We start from the raw sequence: 17,731 nt of genomic DNA, 5'->3' as shown, positions 1-17,731 counted from the left end.
CGTTCTTCTATGAAAAAATTATTCAGCTATGTCATCTGGAGCAGGCTCCTCCACTTCCATGTGTGGCTGTTCCAAAACACTCAATAATTCCAACTCACTTAAAACAGCTTCAAACCTCAGTTTCCAATTGCTCAAGTTTCTTGCCAAAGAACAATGGTTCTCTATATTTATGCTGTTTCCTGTGCCATGATTGTAGATTATTAGTGAACCCCCCCCCCCCCCCCCCCCTGAACCATGGACCTTGCCGTTGGTGGGCAGGCTTGCGTGCCTCAGCGATACAGATAGCCATACCATAGGTGCAACCACAACGGAGGGGTATCTGTTGAGAGGCCAGACAAATGTGTGGTTCCTGAGGATGGACAGCACCATTTTCAGTAGTTGCAGGGGCAACAGTTTGGATGATTGACTAAACTGGCCTTGTAACACTAACCAAAACGGCCTTGCTGTGCTGGTACTGCAAGGGGAAACTACAACCGTAATTTTTCCCTAGGGCATGCAGCTTTACTGTATGGTTAAATGATGATGGTGTCCTCTTGGGTAAAATATTCTGGAGATAAAATAGTTCCCCTTTCAGACCTTGGGCAAGGACTACTCAGGAGGACGTTGTTATCAGGAGAAAGAAAATTGCCATTCTATGGATCGGAGGGTGGAATGTTAGATTCCTTAATCGGGCAGGTAGGTTAGAAAATTTAAAAAGGGAAATGGATAGGTAAAAGTTACATATGGCGGGAATTAGTGAAGTTCGGTGGCAGGAGGAACAAGTCTTCTGGTCAGGTGGAATACGGGGTTATAAACACAAAATCAAATAGGGGTAATGCAGGAGTAGGTTTAATAATGAATAGGAAAATAGGTATGTGGGTAAGCTACTACAAACAACATAGTGAACGCATTATTGTGGCCACGATAGATACAAAGCCCATGGCTACCACAGTAGTAGTACAAGTTTATATGCCAAATAGCTCCGGAGATGATAAGGATAATGATGAAATGTATGACAAGATAAAAGAAATTATTCAGGTAGTGAAGGGAGACGAAAATTTAATACTCATGGGTGACTGGAATTCGATAGTAGGAAAAGGAAGAGAAGGAAACGTAGTAGGTGAATATGGAATGGGGGTACGAAATGAAATAGGAAGCCATCTGGTAGAATTTTGCACAGAGCATAACTTAATCATAGATAACACATGGTTCAAGAATCATGCAAGAAGGTTGTATACATGGAAGACGCTGGGAGATACTAGAAGGTATCAGATAGATTACATAATGGTAAGACAGAGATTCAGGAACCAAGTTTTAATTTGTAAGACATTTCCAGGGGCAGATGTGGACTCTGACCACAATCTATTGGTTATGAACTGTAGATTAATAATAATAATGCCGTGTGACGAGGGCCTCCCGTCGGGTAGACCGCTCGCCTGGTGCAAGTCTTTCGATTTGACGCCACTTCGGCGACTTGCGCGTTGAAACTGTAGATTAAAACTGAAGAAACTGCAAAAAGGTGGGAATTTGAGGAGATGGGACCTCGATAAACTGAAAGAAACAGAGGTTGTAGAAAGCTTCAGGGAGAGCATTAGGGAACGATTGATAAGAATGGGGGAAAGAAATACAGTAGAAGAAGAATGGGTAGCTTTGAGAGATGAAATAGTGGGCTAATAGAAATCCTTGGGTAACAGAAGAGATACTGAATTTAACTGATGAAAGGAGTAGGAATTAAAATCCATGGAGAAGAAATAAAAACTTTGAAGTTCGCCAATGACATTGTAATTCTGTCAGAGACAGCAAAGGACCTGGAAGAGCAGCTGAACATAATGGACAGTGTCTTGAAAGGAGGATATAAGATGAACATCAACAAAAGCAAAATGAGGATAATGGAATGTAGTCTAATTAAATTGGGTGATGCTGCAGGAATTAGATTAGGAAATGAGACGCCTAAAGTAGTAAATGAGTTTTGCTATTTGGGGAGCAAAATAAGTGATGATGGTTGAAGCAGAGAGGATATAAAATGTAGACTGGCAATGGCACGGAAAGTGTATCTGAAGAAGAGAAATTTGTTAACATCGAGTATAGATTTAAGTGTCAGGAAGTCGTTTCGGAAAGTATTTGTATGGAGTGTAGCCATGTATGGAAGTGAAACGTGGACGATAAATAATTTAGACAAGAAGAGAATAGAAGCTTTTGAAATGTGGTGCTACAGAAAAATTCTGAAGATAGATGGGTACATCACATAACTAATGAGGAGGTATTGAATAGAATTAGAGAGATGAGAAATTTGTGGCACAACTTGACTAGAAGAAGGGATCGGTTGGTAGGGCATATTCTGAGGCATCAAGGGACCACCAATTTAGTATTGGAGAGCAATGTGGAGGGTAAAAATCACAGAGGGAGACCAAGAGATGAATACACTCAACAGATTCAGAAGGATGTAGGTTGCAGTAGGTACTGGGAGAAGAAGCAGCTTGCACAGGATAGAGTAGCATGGAGAGCTGCATCAAACCAGTCTCTGGACTGAAGACCACAACAACAGTGAACTAATGAATTCATTTTCCCACCATTGTTACTGTCACAATTTAACACTTTGCTCTGAACTCATAACCTACTTTTATAACTAGAAACATATGTGAATATTTTATAGTTAAAAACTAGGAAGCCACACTACCAGATTTAATAGTTTTGTCTTGCCTGACCCTCCCAAGAATCTCCACAATTCTGTGCGAATGTCGTCTACTCCTAGTCTTCCAATCAGCTGTCGAATTCTTCTCATAGTATCATATCACCAATCTCACTTAACTCTACTTCCTCTTCCCTTTCTATACTACAGTTTCCCATTTCACATCTCTTTATTCAGCCCCTCTGTATATTACTTTCCACCTTCTGTTTTCCCTTCTTTACATATCAGGACACAGTATGACCATGACATTCTACATTCCCTTAATCAGTATCAGCTGTGATCTGAAGTCATACCGGATGGAATCTCACACCATAATGACAGGAGTAACATTACTGTAACTGTCAAAAGCATTGCAAGAATGGGAAATCTCCCTAGGTTGCCACCATATTCCCCAATAATAGTCATTCGAGGTAGTGCACAACCACGATTCATCACTGGACACAATGGAACACCATTAACCAACAGTCCATGCTTCCCGGTCACGGAACACTTCAAAAACATCCATTTGTGTTGCAGTGTTAATACAGCATACACATGGGATGATTATGGGATTACAGAATTGTTCAATTCCACTCGTCTGCTCTGGCTCATGACGTCACCAATATGGCAGAAATGACCATTCTCAACGTACTCAATATTGCACCTATGTCGTCATTACATAAACATGACAACAAACACAGCAATAAATATAAAAACAACAAACACATCTCCCTCTAAAAACATAGTCAAACTAACAGCATCAGAGTGGGAAATTGGGGGTTTTTGGGTGGGGACAAACTAAATATAAAAATATAAAAACACACACCATAATCACAAAACACACAAAACGACGACAGAAAAACAACACAAAATTCCCACATTCTGCTATACTCACAATATCCACAGGAATCGGTCACTTCTCTTCACCTACATAGCTCAACAACAGTTGTCAATACTACAAAATAAAAACCAACACACCCAAAAATTATAATCAGATCGCAACTACTCATACCAAAAAACCAACACCTAAAACAACAAAAATTGGAATCACAACTTCATTTGACCTATATAGGTCAATTTCAACTGACAATACCAAAACACACACACCTACGACGACATACATTGGAAATGGACACTTCCCTTGACCTATATAGGTCAACAACAACTGACGATATCAAAACACACAGAGCTAAGCTGACATGTTGCAAATGGACACTTCCCTTGACCTATATAGGTCAACAACAGCTCACAATACCAAAATACATCTACAACTACAAAAACTGGAATCGGATATTTCCCTTAAAGTACATAAATCAACCACAGTTGATACCGAAACATCAAACACCTACACCTACGATAAATAACACCAAACCAACAATACATGAAAAAACACACAAAACATCACAATTCACGAACAATAGACCCAAAAAAAGACTACTTACCATGAAAATATTCTGGCACTACACACTAGGTCAGCCACCCCAATCAAACACAAACACACAAACACACACACACACACACACACACACACACACACACACACACACACACACACAAATAAAAACACCCACCCCCCCTCCCAAACTTCACCCTTCCCCCAAAAACAAAAATCTGCCAACAAATAAAAACCAAAAATTAAATGAAACACAATCACACACTACAACTCAAAAACAACTGCAACAAAACAGATCCTCCGCAACATAATCATAAAACAATCCCCTCCCCCCCCCCATGCAACCCACCTAAATCCACAAACATTACCAACAACCCCGCCCCCCTTCCCCCCCCCCCCCCCCCACGTACAAAAGCCCCTCAACTAACCACCCTTGGCCTGTACTTTTTACTAACAGACCTCAAAAAGGCACAAAAAATGCAATACTCCCCAGGGACACTCCTCTGCCTGCAATACTCACCTAAATGAGATTGCAGGTTAGAAGAGCACCTCTTCCCCCTCCCCATGACTGATTTAACTGCTCCCCCCACCCCCCAAAAGCCATCTACTGTGTTAGTACACGCCCCAGTTTCATAGTTTTTGAACTCTGTGATTTACAACTAAATGATCATAACCCCACTTCCTCAACCCCCTATATGATGAAAAAGCATCTGACACTACCGACTCACCTCCTCTATATACTCTTCAATTAAACCCACCAATTCCTTCTTCATACACCCCTCCAAAACACTGAAAACACAATCTGCATACCCACTCCCCCCCCCCCCAAAAAAAAAAAAAAAATACGGCCCCCCACACCCATAAACCAGCGGAGACTTACCTCTCCCATATTTTCTCTTCCCAAACTGTGGTTCATCTATTTTGACCGGCATCCCCGGCCCACCCAACTTACCCCTATGCTTCACATATTCTGAACACACTTCCCTACAACAAGAAAACCTACCAAAACTGTCCTCTCACTCACACCAGTCTCATGCGCACAAAAACTGATGGAGGATCTATAACAAAAATAACAAGTCATCAAAACAATTTATCTCATGACCAACCTAGACTTCTCAAACTAGGTATTGTGTCTAATGGAGCGCCAAAGATTATGCGTTTGGCACCACCACATGTAAGTCCCTGGTCCGAGACGCCAGAACTCTCGCCAACCGCATATTTTCTTTACAGACACTGTACTTGACTATTTCAGCTAGCAGTCAAAACATCTGCAAAAATTTTATGAGGGACATCATGTCCTCCCCCATCTCAGAAGCTACAAAATAAATTAAATGCCTTACCACACAACAAACAGCAAACCAGTAACACCAATCAACACTGCAACCAGATACACAAAACAAAAAAATTAATTGATAACTCACTGAAACTAATTTCCATTCTTCAATCACAGGCAATCCAAATTACTGCACACTGTGACCAACAACACTCAAATGAATCCAAATAACACTCGGACCGTACACACACAACCAGAGGACACCACCAACCACAACAAGACGACACCTACAAACACAACCAACTCAAACTAAACATCGCGGCATAATGCAACAAGACGACATCCACAAACACAACCAACTCATAAACTAAACTCTGCGCCGTCATGGCATCACACACCACAACACCCTTACGTCAAGGTCAAAGCTGACGGGTGGGATCGGATGCCTCCGTTGACCTCACAATAATTCCTTCATCCAACTACTTCTAATTTCTGACTAACAGCATGGGACGACACAAAATATTGCTTGGAGTCCATTACTTGTTTTGAGGGCAGGAGCACATGTAAAGAGATTGCAAAGTGGTTGGTGCTCCTCCCTTGTGGTGATCAGACATGGTTGACTAGACTCTTTAACAACGAGTAAGCCTGCCAGCACATTCCATGCATTAAAGATCAGGTGACTGTCACATCCTAAATGCCCCACACGTCTGGATGTTGCATGCAATAACAATTAAATCAAATGGAGACCCACCATGTAATCTTTCCGAACTCTTCTCATGTCCTGATAACACTGTCTCATATGAGTATGCGGCATCTACTTGCCCTTTACAGTGATCACTCAACATATGACACTATTCATATTCCTCAAGTAACATACCAGGCCTGATAAGAACACTATACACGAACAACACCTTATGCACTCTAGTGGCCATTCCAACTTTCACAGCGAGCTGTAACTATAATCATTAACATATCTACTGATGGCGTGTATGTTGACATCTCCCCATGCCTTTGGGATGCTTCACTTCATTTAGTGAATTAAATTCATTATCACCTGTGTTATACAAGATTAGGCTTGTCATGTAGCCTATTTCATCTCTGCTGAACTCACTATTTCATCTCTCAAAGCTACCCACTGTTCTTCTACTGCATTTCTTTCCTGTTTCAGTCAATCATTGAATGCTCTCTCTGAAACTATCAACAATCTATGTTTCTTTCAATTTATCCAGGTGCCAGCTCCTTGATTTACTACCTTTTCTTGTAATTTCTTCAGTTTTAATTTAAAGTTCATAACCAATAAATTATTGTCAAAGTCCAGAACCACCCCTGGAAAAGTATTACAGTTTAAAATCTGGTTCTGAAATCTCTATCTCACCATTCAGTAATCGATCTGAAACCTTCTGGTATCTCCATGTTTCCTCCATGTATATAACATACTTACATAATTCTGAAACCAAGTGTTAGTGATGATTAAATTATGCTCTTTGCAAAAATTTACCTTTTACCATTCTTTTTCGTTAGTCCATATTCTCCTATTGTTTTTCTTTCTCTTCCTTTAGATACTTTCAAGTTCCAGTACCCCATTATGATAAAAGTTTCAACTTCTTTAGCTATCTGAAAAATTTCTTTTATCTCATTATACATTTTTTTTATCTCATCATCATTTATAGTGTTAGTTGGTATATAAACTTCTACTACTGTGGTGGGTGTTGGCTTTGGGCCTATCTTGGCTACAAAAACACATTCATGAGGCTTTTCGTATTAGCTTACACACATTCGTATTTTATTATTCAATATTAGATCTTCTACTGCGTTATCTCTGTTTGATATACTGTTTTTATAATCCTGTACTAACCGAAGGAGAAGTCCTGTTATTCCTGCCCCTGCAATTACTGAAAAGGCTGATATCTCTCATCAGGAACTATATGTTTGTGTGGCCTCTACACAGATACCCCTCCACTGTTGTTGCACCTACAGTACAACTGTGCATCACTGATAGTGAGGCGTGAAAGTCACCCCCACCTCGGCAAGGCCCACGGTTCGTGGGGAGATTCCACCTAGTATGTACGATATACGAAACACCCTTACACTTCAAGAAGAATGTAAGAACTGCAGTTCCAAAGTAAGCACTGCTGAGAGTGTGAATGCTACCAGATCATCATTTTATAAGTCTTGGTGGCAAAATACTGGCACAACACAATGAAAAAACAGATAGCAGCCCATCTCAAGGAGGTCAGTTTTGGTTCCATAGAAATGCAGGAATGCACCTGGCAATACTGATCCTATAACTTACTTTAGAAAATAGATTTTAAAAAGGCAAACCTATGTTTTTACCATTTGTACATTTAGATAAAGCATTTGGCAATGTCAACTAGAATGTACTTGTTGAAATTCTGAAGATAGCAGGAACAAAATACTGAGAACAAATGATTATCTACAATTTGTACAGAAATCTGACTGCAGTTATAATAATTGAACATGAAAGGGCGGCAGTAGCTGAAAAGGTAGTGTGCTAGGTTTGAAGCATTCTGTATTTACATTTGTGGGCTTTCCCAACTAACAAACTGTCACCTTCCAACCCAGATTTCTAGATATGCTATAGACCAGTCTGTTAGCACAATCTATATTCCAAAAACTAATACAGACACAAAAGAAATATTGTCACTGTTCTGTTTGCTTCCTGTTTACACAGGTATGAAGTAACAATATTATGTGCAGTTGACCGTCGATGTTATTCAATCTGTACATTGAGCAAACAGTAAAGGGAACCAATGAGGTATTTGGAAAGGGAATTAAATTTCAAGAAGAAATAAAAACTTTGGGTTATGGTGATGACATTGTAATTCTGTCAGTGATGACAAGGGACTTGGAAGGTGGGCTGAACAGAATAGATGGTGTCTTGAAAACAGATTATAAGATGAGTTTCAACAAAAGTAACAACATTAAGGGAAAGCAATCAAATTAAATAGAACAAAGCTGAGGGAAATGAGACAAAATATGAAATGAGTTTTGTTCTTGGACAGAAAATAACTGATCATGGTCAAAATAGAGAGGATATAAGAGGCAAATTAGCAATGGCAAGAAAGGCATTTCTCAAAAAGCAGTTTAAGACAGAATATTGATTTAAATGTGGGGAAGTCTTTTCTCTAGGTATCTGTTAGGAGAGTAGCCTTGCAAAGAAGTAAAATATAGATGATAAACAGTTCAGACAAGAAGGGAATAGAAACTTTTGAAATAGGAGTTACAGTACAAAGCTGAAGGTTCGAGGGGCAGCTCGAATGGCTAATAATGAGGTACTAGGTTTTTGAATTCTGTGTGGGTGTCTGGTATTGAGGACTCCCTACGGGTCAAGTGAAATTTACAATACCAACAGTTTTTATTTTTGAATTTTATTGTTGTGTTGAATGTTGAGAGTTATGCGTGCTTGATATCTGTTTTGGAATGGTGTTCTTATTCTTACTGTCATACATTCAGTTTGTCCCCATCCAAAACTCCCTATTTCCCATGGGTGTCCTGTACATTTCATTTTATTGCTGGAGTTAAATATTATGCATGTCCATCATCCTGATCATGTCACAGGTCAAAGTAGATGAACGAAATCACAGCTTTTGATAATCCCACACACACAAATGGACGTAGGTTGGAGCAGTCATGCTGAGATGAAGAGACTTGCACATGACAGACCAGTGCAGAGAGAGGGTGTATACATGGACATCGAAAAAAAAATCCCAGATTTTTCCTGGATTTCTCAGTTGAAAATACACTTTCTCCCGGGTGAAAACACATTTTTCCCCGTGTTATGTGAGAATATATTTTTCCTCGCTCACCCGGTTGGCTGTGCGGTCGAACGCATGGCTTTCCGGGTGGGAAGGAGCGCCAGTCCCCAGCAAGAATCCGCCCGGCGGATTTGTGTCGAGGTCCGGTGAGCCGGCCAGTCTGTGGATGGTTTTTAGGCGGTTTTCCATCTGCCTCGGCGAATGCGGGCAGGTTCCTCTTATTCCGCCTCAGCTACACAATGTCAGCGATTGCTGCTCAAACAAGTTCTCCACGTATGTGTACACCATCATTACTCTACCACACAAACCTAGGGGTTACACTCGTCTGGTGTGAGATGTTACCTGGGGGGTCCACCAGGGGCCGAACAGCACGATAACTCTGGGTTCAGTGTGGGACAGCGGAGGGGTGACGTGGACTGCAGTAGTCGTCGTGGGGTTGCGGACCACTGCACAGCGGCGGGGGTGTAGCCTATCCACCGTTTCTAGGTCCCCGGTTAACATAACATACTTTTCCTTGGCACTGTAAAACTTATCAGTCTTTTGAATGTTTATGGTTTTATATGCCGACACAGAATTTCCCAGCACTCTAGAAAACAAAACGGGGGGGGGGGGGGGGGGAGGACACCTTTTGGAAAGATCTTTGATGTGCAGCAGCAACATGTACGCTGCATATTCTTTCGTGTTACGAAGATATAAATTCGAATTCCACCAAATACCACATGTTACTTTCCAAGGCATTAAAATCGAGATTGCGACGCACTTTTGTAAGCCAGTCATAGCTCATGTCATGTGATCTCGCCAGCTTATGACAGCATAGGACACGTGATGTAGTCAGCCAATAGCAAGATCACTCTTAAGTAGCACGAACACACAAATAAGAAAAGTTGATGGTTTAAATTAATAAACATAGTGTTGCTACAAGGAAAACAGAGGTTTCACATATAATCGTAGTCTCGAAGATTAATAAGCTGCAAGCAAAGCTAAGCTTCTACATATATTGTTGATCTTTTTGCGACTGTTACACTTTAAGATATATCATACAAATGTGCCAGTAAAATTTTTAATAACGAAGTAAATGTCTGATCTTCTGGGCTCAAAATTCTTCTAGATGGTCATCTACAAAGAGTTGATTTTTAATTGAGAGTCAAACGCTCTGTGATTTAAGAAATTCATTGTACACTCTCGCATATAGTTCATCTAGTGTAAAAGGATATTTACTTTGAAAGTAACGCTTTTCAAACCACCATCCGCAATGTTTTCCCGTGACCTGTTAGAAACTTATTCATTTCAGCAGTTTCCAGAGAGCACCAGATAACAGGCGCCACTGCTCTTGCGCAGCTATGATGACACAGGAAGCCCGTATGTTCGTAGGTGTAAAACATTGAAAGATCTTGCACTATGTCACAAAAGAAACGAGACATCAGAGGACACTTCAAGTTCATTGGAATTTCCTAAAATGCATAATTGGGCTTAAAGTGCACATTCGTATGTCCAGATTTGGATGTAAATTTTCTCGTGTACCAGTACTGTATTATCTCATGTTTGGTTCTTTATTATGGCATAATGCCATGCGAGCTAGAAGATGGAAAACATGCACATGAAATGCAGCGAACAGTTGAAACTAGCCAACAGTGTGAAATTAAACACTTCATTTCAAATAAATTGACTGCCTCAGAGCAAAAGATTAATAAAAGCCAAATCTCTTTAGCAAAGCGACAAAAGTAACTTCATTGTTCTGCAAAGTGATTAATGCTTGACTGTCACAAAGGTGGAAATAAAACCTGAAAATAATAACATATTTTAGCCTTCCGTAATTATGCGAAAGTATTTTAATTCATTTGATAGCTCCCGGCCAAAGAGTCTGTTTAGTTTTCATTTGATGTGAGAGTAATAAATGAAGAGGAAGCAGCACAATCACTATACGCAAACGCAGGTCATGTGGAGAGTACCCACCTTCCCACCACAACTCAGACCGCTCTGTGCATCAGCCCCGGTGCTACGATATTTCCGAACCGAGGCAATACTAGATAGTGGCGCCCAGCCACACATCCGTAGCCAGAAGCGGGAGAAGGTACTACCCATACGCGACTCAAGTGCTCAAACGAATCTAATGTCAACAGCTGTCACGTCACGTTCATCGGAGGCAATTTGTCGTAATGAATAATTGCGTAGTCTTTCTAAAGCCTTTGACACACTTTGCTGTTGACAGACGCTTGTATGAGCACTATGTTTTGTTGTTGTGTATGATGGATTTCCTTTGCGAATTAAGTTTTATTGTCGTTTTTTCTTCCTCTTGTTAATGTTTTGTTGCTGCAGTATTATCCTGCAGACACGGGATACAGTAATATCCTGTGTTGGAGTATTGGTTCTTAGCAGTCAAAATCACAAAAATTTAACTGAAAACTAAAACAATGAAACATTCCCGGAATTCTAAAAAATTCCCAGGTTTTTACCGGTTTTCTGCTGGATGAAAAAATTCCTAGGTTTTTCCCAGATCTCCCAGTTGTCCCAGGTCATATACACCCTGAGAGAGCTGTACCAAAGCAGTCTTCAGACTGAAGATCATGATTACAGCAGTAGCTGGAATTGCACTGTGGCACTGTCATCTACTTACATCTCACCCACCTTCTCTTCCCACTCTGTAACAATGACTTCAAGTTTGTTTTCCTTGAAGTTCTCCAATGTACTCATTCCAGCTTTCAGTTTTCCCCTATTTGCTAACAACCATCTTGCCATCTGAGTTTTATTATTCAGACAGAGGTTTCTCTTTTGTCCAAAGCTCTGTTGAATTTTTTTTTCTGTCAATCTCATTATTAGACATTTGTATTCCGTACTATCTGCTTCACTCAAAGCATTTTTATATTTCCTCTTTTTATCAGTTGAATTCAATATGTTGTGTGTGATTTAAGGATTTCTACCTGGTCTTTGTCTTTTTACTTCTATTAGCATAATCCATATCACTTCAGGCGGGGGAGTTACCTCCATAGTCTCGGATGTTATTGAATTTAGCATATGTTAAAATTCAGGAGTAAGTAGGAAACATATTTTTTTGTTTTCTCAAAAAAAAAATTCCTGCCCCGAGATACAGGCCTCCAAAGATGGCACTGCGAACACCATTTTGAAGATGCGAATTTTGGAAAACTTTTTTAAATGCTGTATCTCTGTAACAGTTATAGATATTTTGTTAGAGTTTTTTTTTTCATTTGAAAGATAATTGCTTTATTATTACAATGGTATCCTCCATTTGGACATATCTGTCAAAGTTCTTTTACTGTCGCCTTTTGAATTTTTTTATAATTTATAGAAAAAACATTTTTTTTTTCAAAAAAGCCAATCCAGAAAAATTTGACTTTTCTTCTGTTGATTAATACCATGTAGTAGTATATTATCTGTAAATGAAAGCTTCCACTTTTAAGTTGGACAGGTTTTTTTAAAAAAAAAATCGTTTTCTTTCCCCCCACTGAAGTTGTTTCTTACTAGTTTCTTCGTTACAATGTTTATTTCTATTGTCTTTGTTGCAGTTACTTCTTATCACTTTCTTTGTTCCAGTTATTTCTTTTCACTTTCACTGTTGCAGATATTACTTACCATTCTTGTCAGTTTCTTTGTCGTGGTTTTTCATTGCAGGTTTCTGTATAGTAGTTGTTCAGTGCTAATTTGTTTACTGCGGAGGTTTCTAAGAAATCTCAGACCATCCAGTGAGTTCTGTGTTTTCATGAGGAATTTGCCAGTTGACACAGTTGCAGTGTGTTTTGTGAAAAGGAATGTTTGAAATGTCTTCTGACTGGGGCCACAGGAGAGTGAAGTGTGCTGACTGTTTGCATATCCACAAAAGAGTGATTTAAAAAAACCAGACTTTGTTCAGGTTGGGAATAAGTGTTACCATTTGAAGACCTGTTTTCTAAGTAAAGATGTTTCCAGTGACGACTTTTTGTGTTCTAAATGTTTTGACAGAATAACAACAATGATAGTATCTGAACAAGGTGAAGTCTTCCATGGTGCAGATTTTGTATCAATAGAGAAAGAATTAAATACCTTGAATCAGTCAACTACAGAGGTAGGCGTTAGTCCTGTTAAGAAACTGTGGTCAGTGAAGCCGAGTTATAAGCTCTATGCATCATGAAAACACAGAGAAATTACTAAAGCTATGGATGAATACATTACAGCAAAACTGGCCAGACTCTTCAAAGCAGAAATCACATCTTCAGAAGAAAATGAACCAAAGCACTCTTGCACCTCTTGCCAGGAATTTTTCACAAATATCCATTCAGCTGTTGTGCATCCTACAGTGAAAAGGTGCAAGTTTTAACTATTATTCCAGAGACATTTTCAAAGAAAACAATTTTGAACCACATTCCATCAGTATCAAAGTACATGGTCGACAATTCAAGAAATGTGAGGTCTGTACATGAAGTCTTTGGAAGACCAGATCCCTATTACGGTCACCCTGTAGACATAGCTCAAGTTCAAATAGTGCAGTCATTGTATCTGGAAGATAAATGGCACTGTTCTCACCAGAGTACCGACAAAAAAGACACTTTAACTGTAACAGTGGAAGGTCAAAAAGTTGTGAAAGTGAAGAGGTACATGACTCGCAGTATTAAAGAAACTTTTGCAATTTATAAGAGCAACTATACAACCTCACATAGTGGAAGATCAAAATTTTATGCACTATACCCTAAGTGGGTAGTTCCACACCCACCGAGAGGTGTTTCTTTATGTGTGTACTGCACAAATTTTGAACTTTGTGTGGTAACTTTGAAGAACTTACTGGAGCACATGACATATGACACCTTGGTTGGGCATGTTAAGTCATTAGTAGTCTGTGACATAAAGTGAGATACTTGTTTGTTTCAAGAATGTGGCGACTGCCCTGGAAAGGGAGGATTGTCTTTACAGACACTTGGCCTGGAAGACGTAGCAGATAACTCTGCAGAAATTACATATGCAACATGGGAGGAAAATAAACTAATTAAGAAAACTGTTGCCTTTGACAGTTTCACTGATGAACTTGGTAAATGGTCAGTGAAAGCAGTAACACAAGAGCACCTGAAGAAATTGTAAACGCAACACATTGCAGAAGTGGAAGGGTGTGTACAGGCTGAAGAACTACGTTTGGTGTTTCACTATGATTTTGCTGAGAACTGGTCTGTAACTCTCCCACAAGAAGTACAAGGGTATCATTGGAGTAACGACCAGGTTTCAATTTTTACAGGAGTGACATATTTTCAAAAGAAGACCACAAGTGTTGAAGTAATAAGTTATGACAGAGGACATAATTCAGCATATGCTTTGCTACCAATGCACAAAATTCTTCACGGGCAGAGAAGATCATCATTATTTCTGATGGTGCTCCTAGTCATTCTAAAAGTCATTACCAGCTGTTTGAATTGAGTAATTCATTTGTGCCAATTGACTGGGTATACAGTGCGACTGGACACAGGAAGGGGCCTTGTGATGGTGTAGGACTGCTGAAGCACCATGCTACAAAAACATAATCTTTCCAGACCCAATACAGCTGTGATTCAGAATGCTGAGGATTTTATGAGAGTCGTGAAATCTTACACATCCACAGCCCTCATTCTTTTGTCCAAAGAGGAAATCAAAGAATTCCTTGAACAGAAAAAAGAAGAACGGTCCAAACAAACTACTCCTGTGGAAGAAATTCAGAAGACACATTTTTGGACTTATAAAGTGATGGGCGAACTCGTATTGCATGCACTTTAAAGAGCAACAAAGAAGAAATTTTGTTTGTTTGGCCAACAACTCAGAAACAGCAGAATAATATTCAGATTCACAATCTGAGAAGGGGGATGGTTGTGGCGTGTGTGTATGACTGTGACTTGTGGATTGCAGAGATTATAGACAGCAATTCTGAGTTAAATGAAATTGTAGTGACCTTCATGCTACCACATGGACCAGTGGTCAGATATATGTTTCCAGCTGAAGAAAAGCAACAACGCCATCAGTGTTCACTTCCTGTCCACAATGTTTTGAAGATTGCTCCAGAGTACTGAAGAAGAGTGCTCCAGTTCCTACTGGTTCAACAGGAAGGCATCACTCTATATCAAAGCAAGATACTGAAGCAGCAGAACACATTTTTTGTTTAATGACTGGCTACTTTCAGTACAAAACAGAGTGCACAAAATTTGTATAAATTGAAACCTTTAAGTCTTTGGACCTTTCACATACATTTTGGAACCATTTAAAATGCTTGAAAAATGAGTATCTTACTCATCTTTCAAAACTAAAATTTTGTTTTCAGCCAAAAAGTGGAAGCTCTCCTTTTCAGGGAATGAAGAACTATATGGTACTAATCAACAGAAAAAAATCAAAATTTTATCGATTGACATACCTGGAAAACAATAAAATCCATACCTTATTTAAAAAAAGTTCAGAATGATATAGTAAAAGAACTTTTACAGGTAAGTCCAAATGGAGGATTTCTTTGTAATCATAATGTAATTATCTCTTAAATAAAAAAAAAAACCAAAGACCGTATCTAGAACTGTTCCAGAGATACAACATTTTAAAAGTTTTTCCACAATTCACATCTTCAAAATGGTATGCGCAGTGTCATCTTTGGAGGGAAGTATAACGGAGCAGAAATAATTTTGGAGAAAGCAAAGAAATATTTCTTCCTTACTTAGTCCTTCATTTTAACATTCAATAACATCCAAGACTATGAAGGTAAGATTTTTTCCTAGCCTGCCTGACTTGCTATGGACTATGCCTATTATGGCCAATTGTCGTCACTAGTTCATCTCTCAGAGCTACTCATCCCTCTTCTGCTGCATTCCTTACCCATTTCAGTCAGTTGTTACCTAATGCTCCCTATGAAACTTTCAACAACCTCTGGTTCTTTTAATTTATCAAAGCCTCATCTCCTTAATTGTTTTGAATCATAAAATTATCCAACCTCTGACTGCTCTGGCATGGCCCATGAAGAATTCCTCTCTTGTGACAGCCTCTTCATCCCAGAGTAACACTCGCATCATAGATCCTCAATTATTTGTTGGATGTATTCCAAATTTTGTCTTCTATTGCAGTTTTTACTCTCTACAGCTTCCTCTACTATCATAGAATTTATTGCCTTATTTCTTAAAGTGTCCCTTCTTCTTCTTCTCATTGTTTTCCATATATTCCTTTCTTTGGCGATTTTGCACAGGACATTAAATATAGCACTAACACAGACATCAGGCTACACTATACATCAGTCTTTTACCACAACATTTATTTTGTATTCACACTGTTGACTTCGCCACAATTTCCAACCAAAGTAGTCAAATTTCCACCTTGACCATGGGCTAATCTACAAATCAGTCTGTCACTACAACCAAGATTTCATGTGTGGGACGGGCACTATCACATTAAAATTTAAAACTGTAAGACAACTTACACATTACATACATAGTACACAATATTTAAATAAAGTCAGAAATTTTTGGACACACACTCCTACAGGCGTAGCACACCGAAGATAATGTGTCACTGTTTTGAAGATATTATAAACAAAACCTCCAGAAAGAAAATGCATGGCATGTAACGATAGGGGCAAGTATAATGTTTGTAAAAATCAAAAAGCCTTCACACAGGATAGCTGTCAAAAGAATCCCTTCTTAGTTCAAATGAACTCTTTCGCACAGTAAACGTAGTTTGTTATCATACAGATCATTGCACAGATTTCAGATATTTACATAACTGACATTTTTTTCTAATACGTGATTAAATGATTATAGTTATCGTCTGGGTGGAATTGGTAACACACCTTTAAATCGGTTACATTAATAAGATAAATAGAGACAGTAAGTACTTAACTCACCTGAACTTCAAATGTAAAATATTTCTTTAAATTCTTTATTATCATGACCAGGAACGGCAACTTAATACCCAGGGTTTTTTTCGGGTCTGCTGGGCACGTTATATACGTTGTGCTTACGTTAGAACCCACTATTTCCAAAACTAAAGATTGGATGTCATTATCTGTTATTCTCTTTATATGACCATTCCTGACTTTCTTGTCCCATATCTGTAGCGGTTTACTTCCGATACTATATAAAATTGACAAGAAGCCACTCTGGAATGTATTTTTAAACATAGTGTTTATCAAATACTGTACACAAATTTCATGTAAACAACAACAAATCTATCTAGCTCTGCCAAAATCAAACGCCAATCTTTACACAAGTACCAACACTGAAAACTGGAATGAGAACTAGCGAGAAGAGGTAAAAATCTTTGGTACATACCAAGGTGATTACAATCTATGGAGGTTAAGGCTGCACACATGCTGTACAATGTTTGTGGAATGCGTGAAATGAGTTGCCCGCAGATGATTTCGTATACGACTGTAGACAAGGAAACACTAGTATACACTTTAATTTTGTTTAAATTAGATTAGATTCACTTTTCGTTCCATAGACCCAAAAACTAGATGATTCAGGAGGGCGTTCGTATTGCCATTGCCATAGTAGTGTCTAAAATAAAATTTTTAGCAGCTGCAGGAGTTGTGTGGGAGTTAATGCTTGTTTACGTAAAATCACTACATAAGAAACGATATAAGAAATGTATTCGGGTACATAAGTGGATAAATATTGTAGTGAAACACCTGAGGAGTTACCTCAGGCATCTAAAAGCCCGTC

The 17,731-nt window shown here is 39.0% G+C and overlaps 1 protein-coding gene across 2 annotated transcripts in view; it reads right to left on the bottom strand.

The window, feature by feature from the left end:
* Positions 1-17,290, bottom strand: part of LOC126194907 (uncharacterized) — a 75,488-nt gene extending 58,198 nt beyond the window's left edge. Inside the window, exons 1-2 of one of the 2 annotated variants that reach the window (XR_007538526.1) lie at positions 16,912-17,040; positions 3,543-3,602 (exon numbers count right to left, since the gene is read on the bottom strand). Coding sequence is in view for 1 of the 2 variants with exons in the window: in XM_049933282.1 (XP_049789239.1) it covers positions 16,912-17,187 (276 nt within the window). In the remaining variant the exon portion in view is untranslated. Of the gene's footprint in view, positions 1-3,542; positions 3,603-16,911 lie in introns of both variants that reach the window. The other variant, XM_049933282.1, reaches the window with a different exon arrangement.
* Positions 17,291-17,731: the final 441 nt, after the last annotated feature.

Source organism: Schistocerca nitens, chromosome 1 (assembly GCF_023898315.1).
Source record: "Schistocerca nitens isolate TAMUIC-IGC-003100 chromosome 1, iqSchNite1.1, whole genome shotgun sequence".
Taxonomy (NCBI): Eukaryota; Metazoa; Arthropoda; class Insecta; order Orthoptera; family Acrididae; genus Schistocerca; species Schistocerca nitens.
Note: the sequence above shows the minus strand (reverse complement) of the source record. Positions and strands in the feature narration are given on the sequence as shown.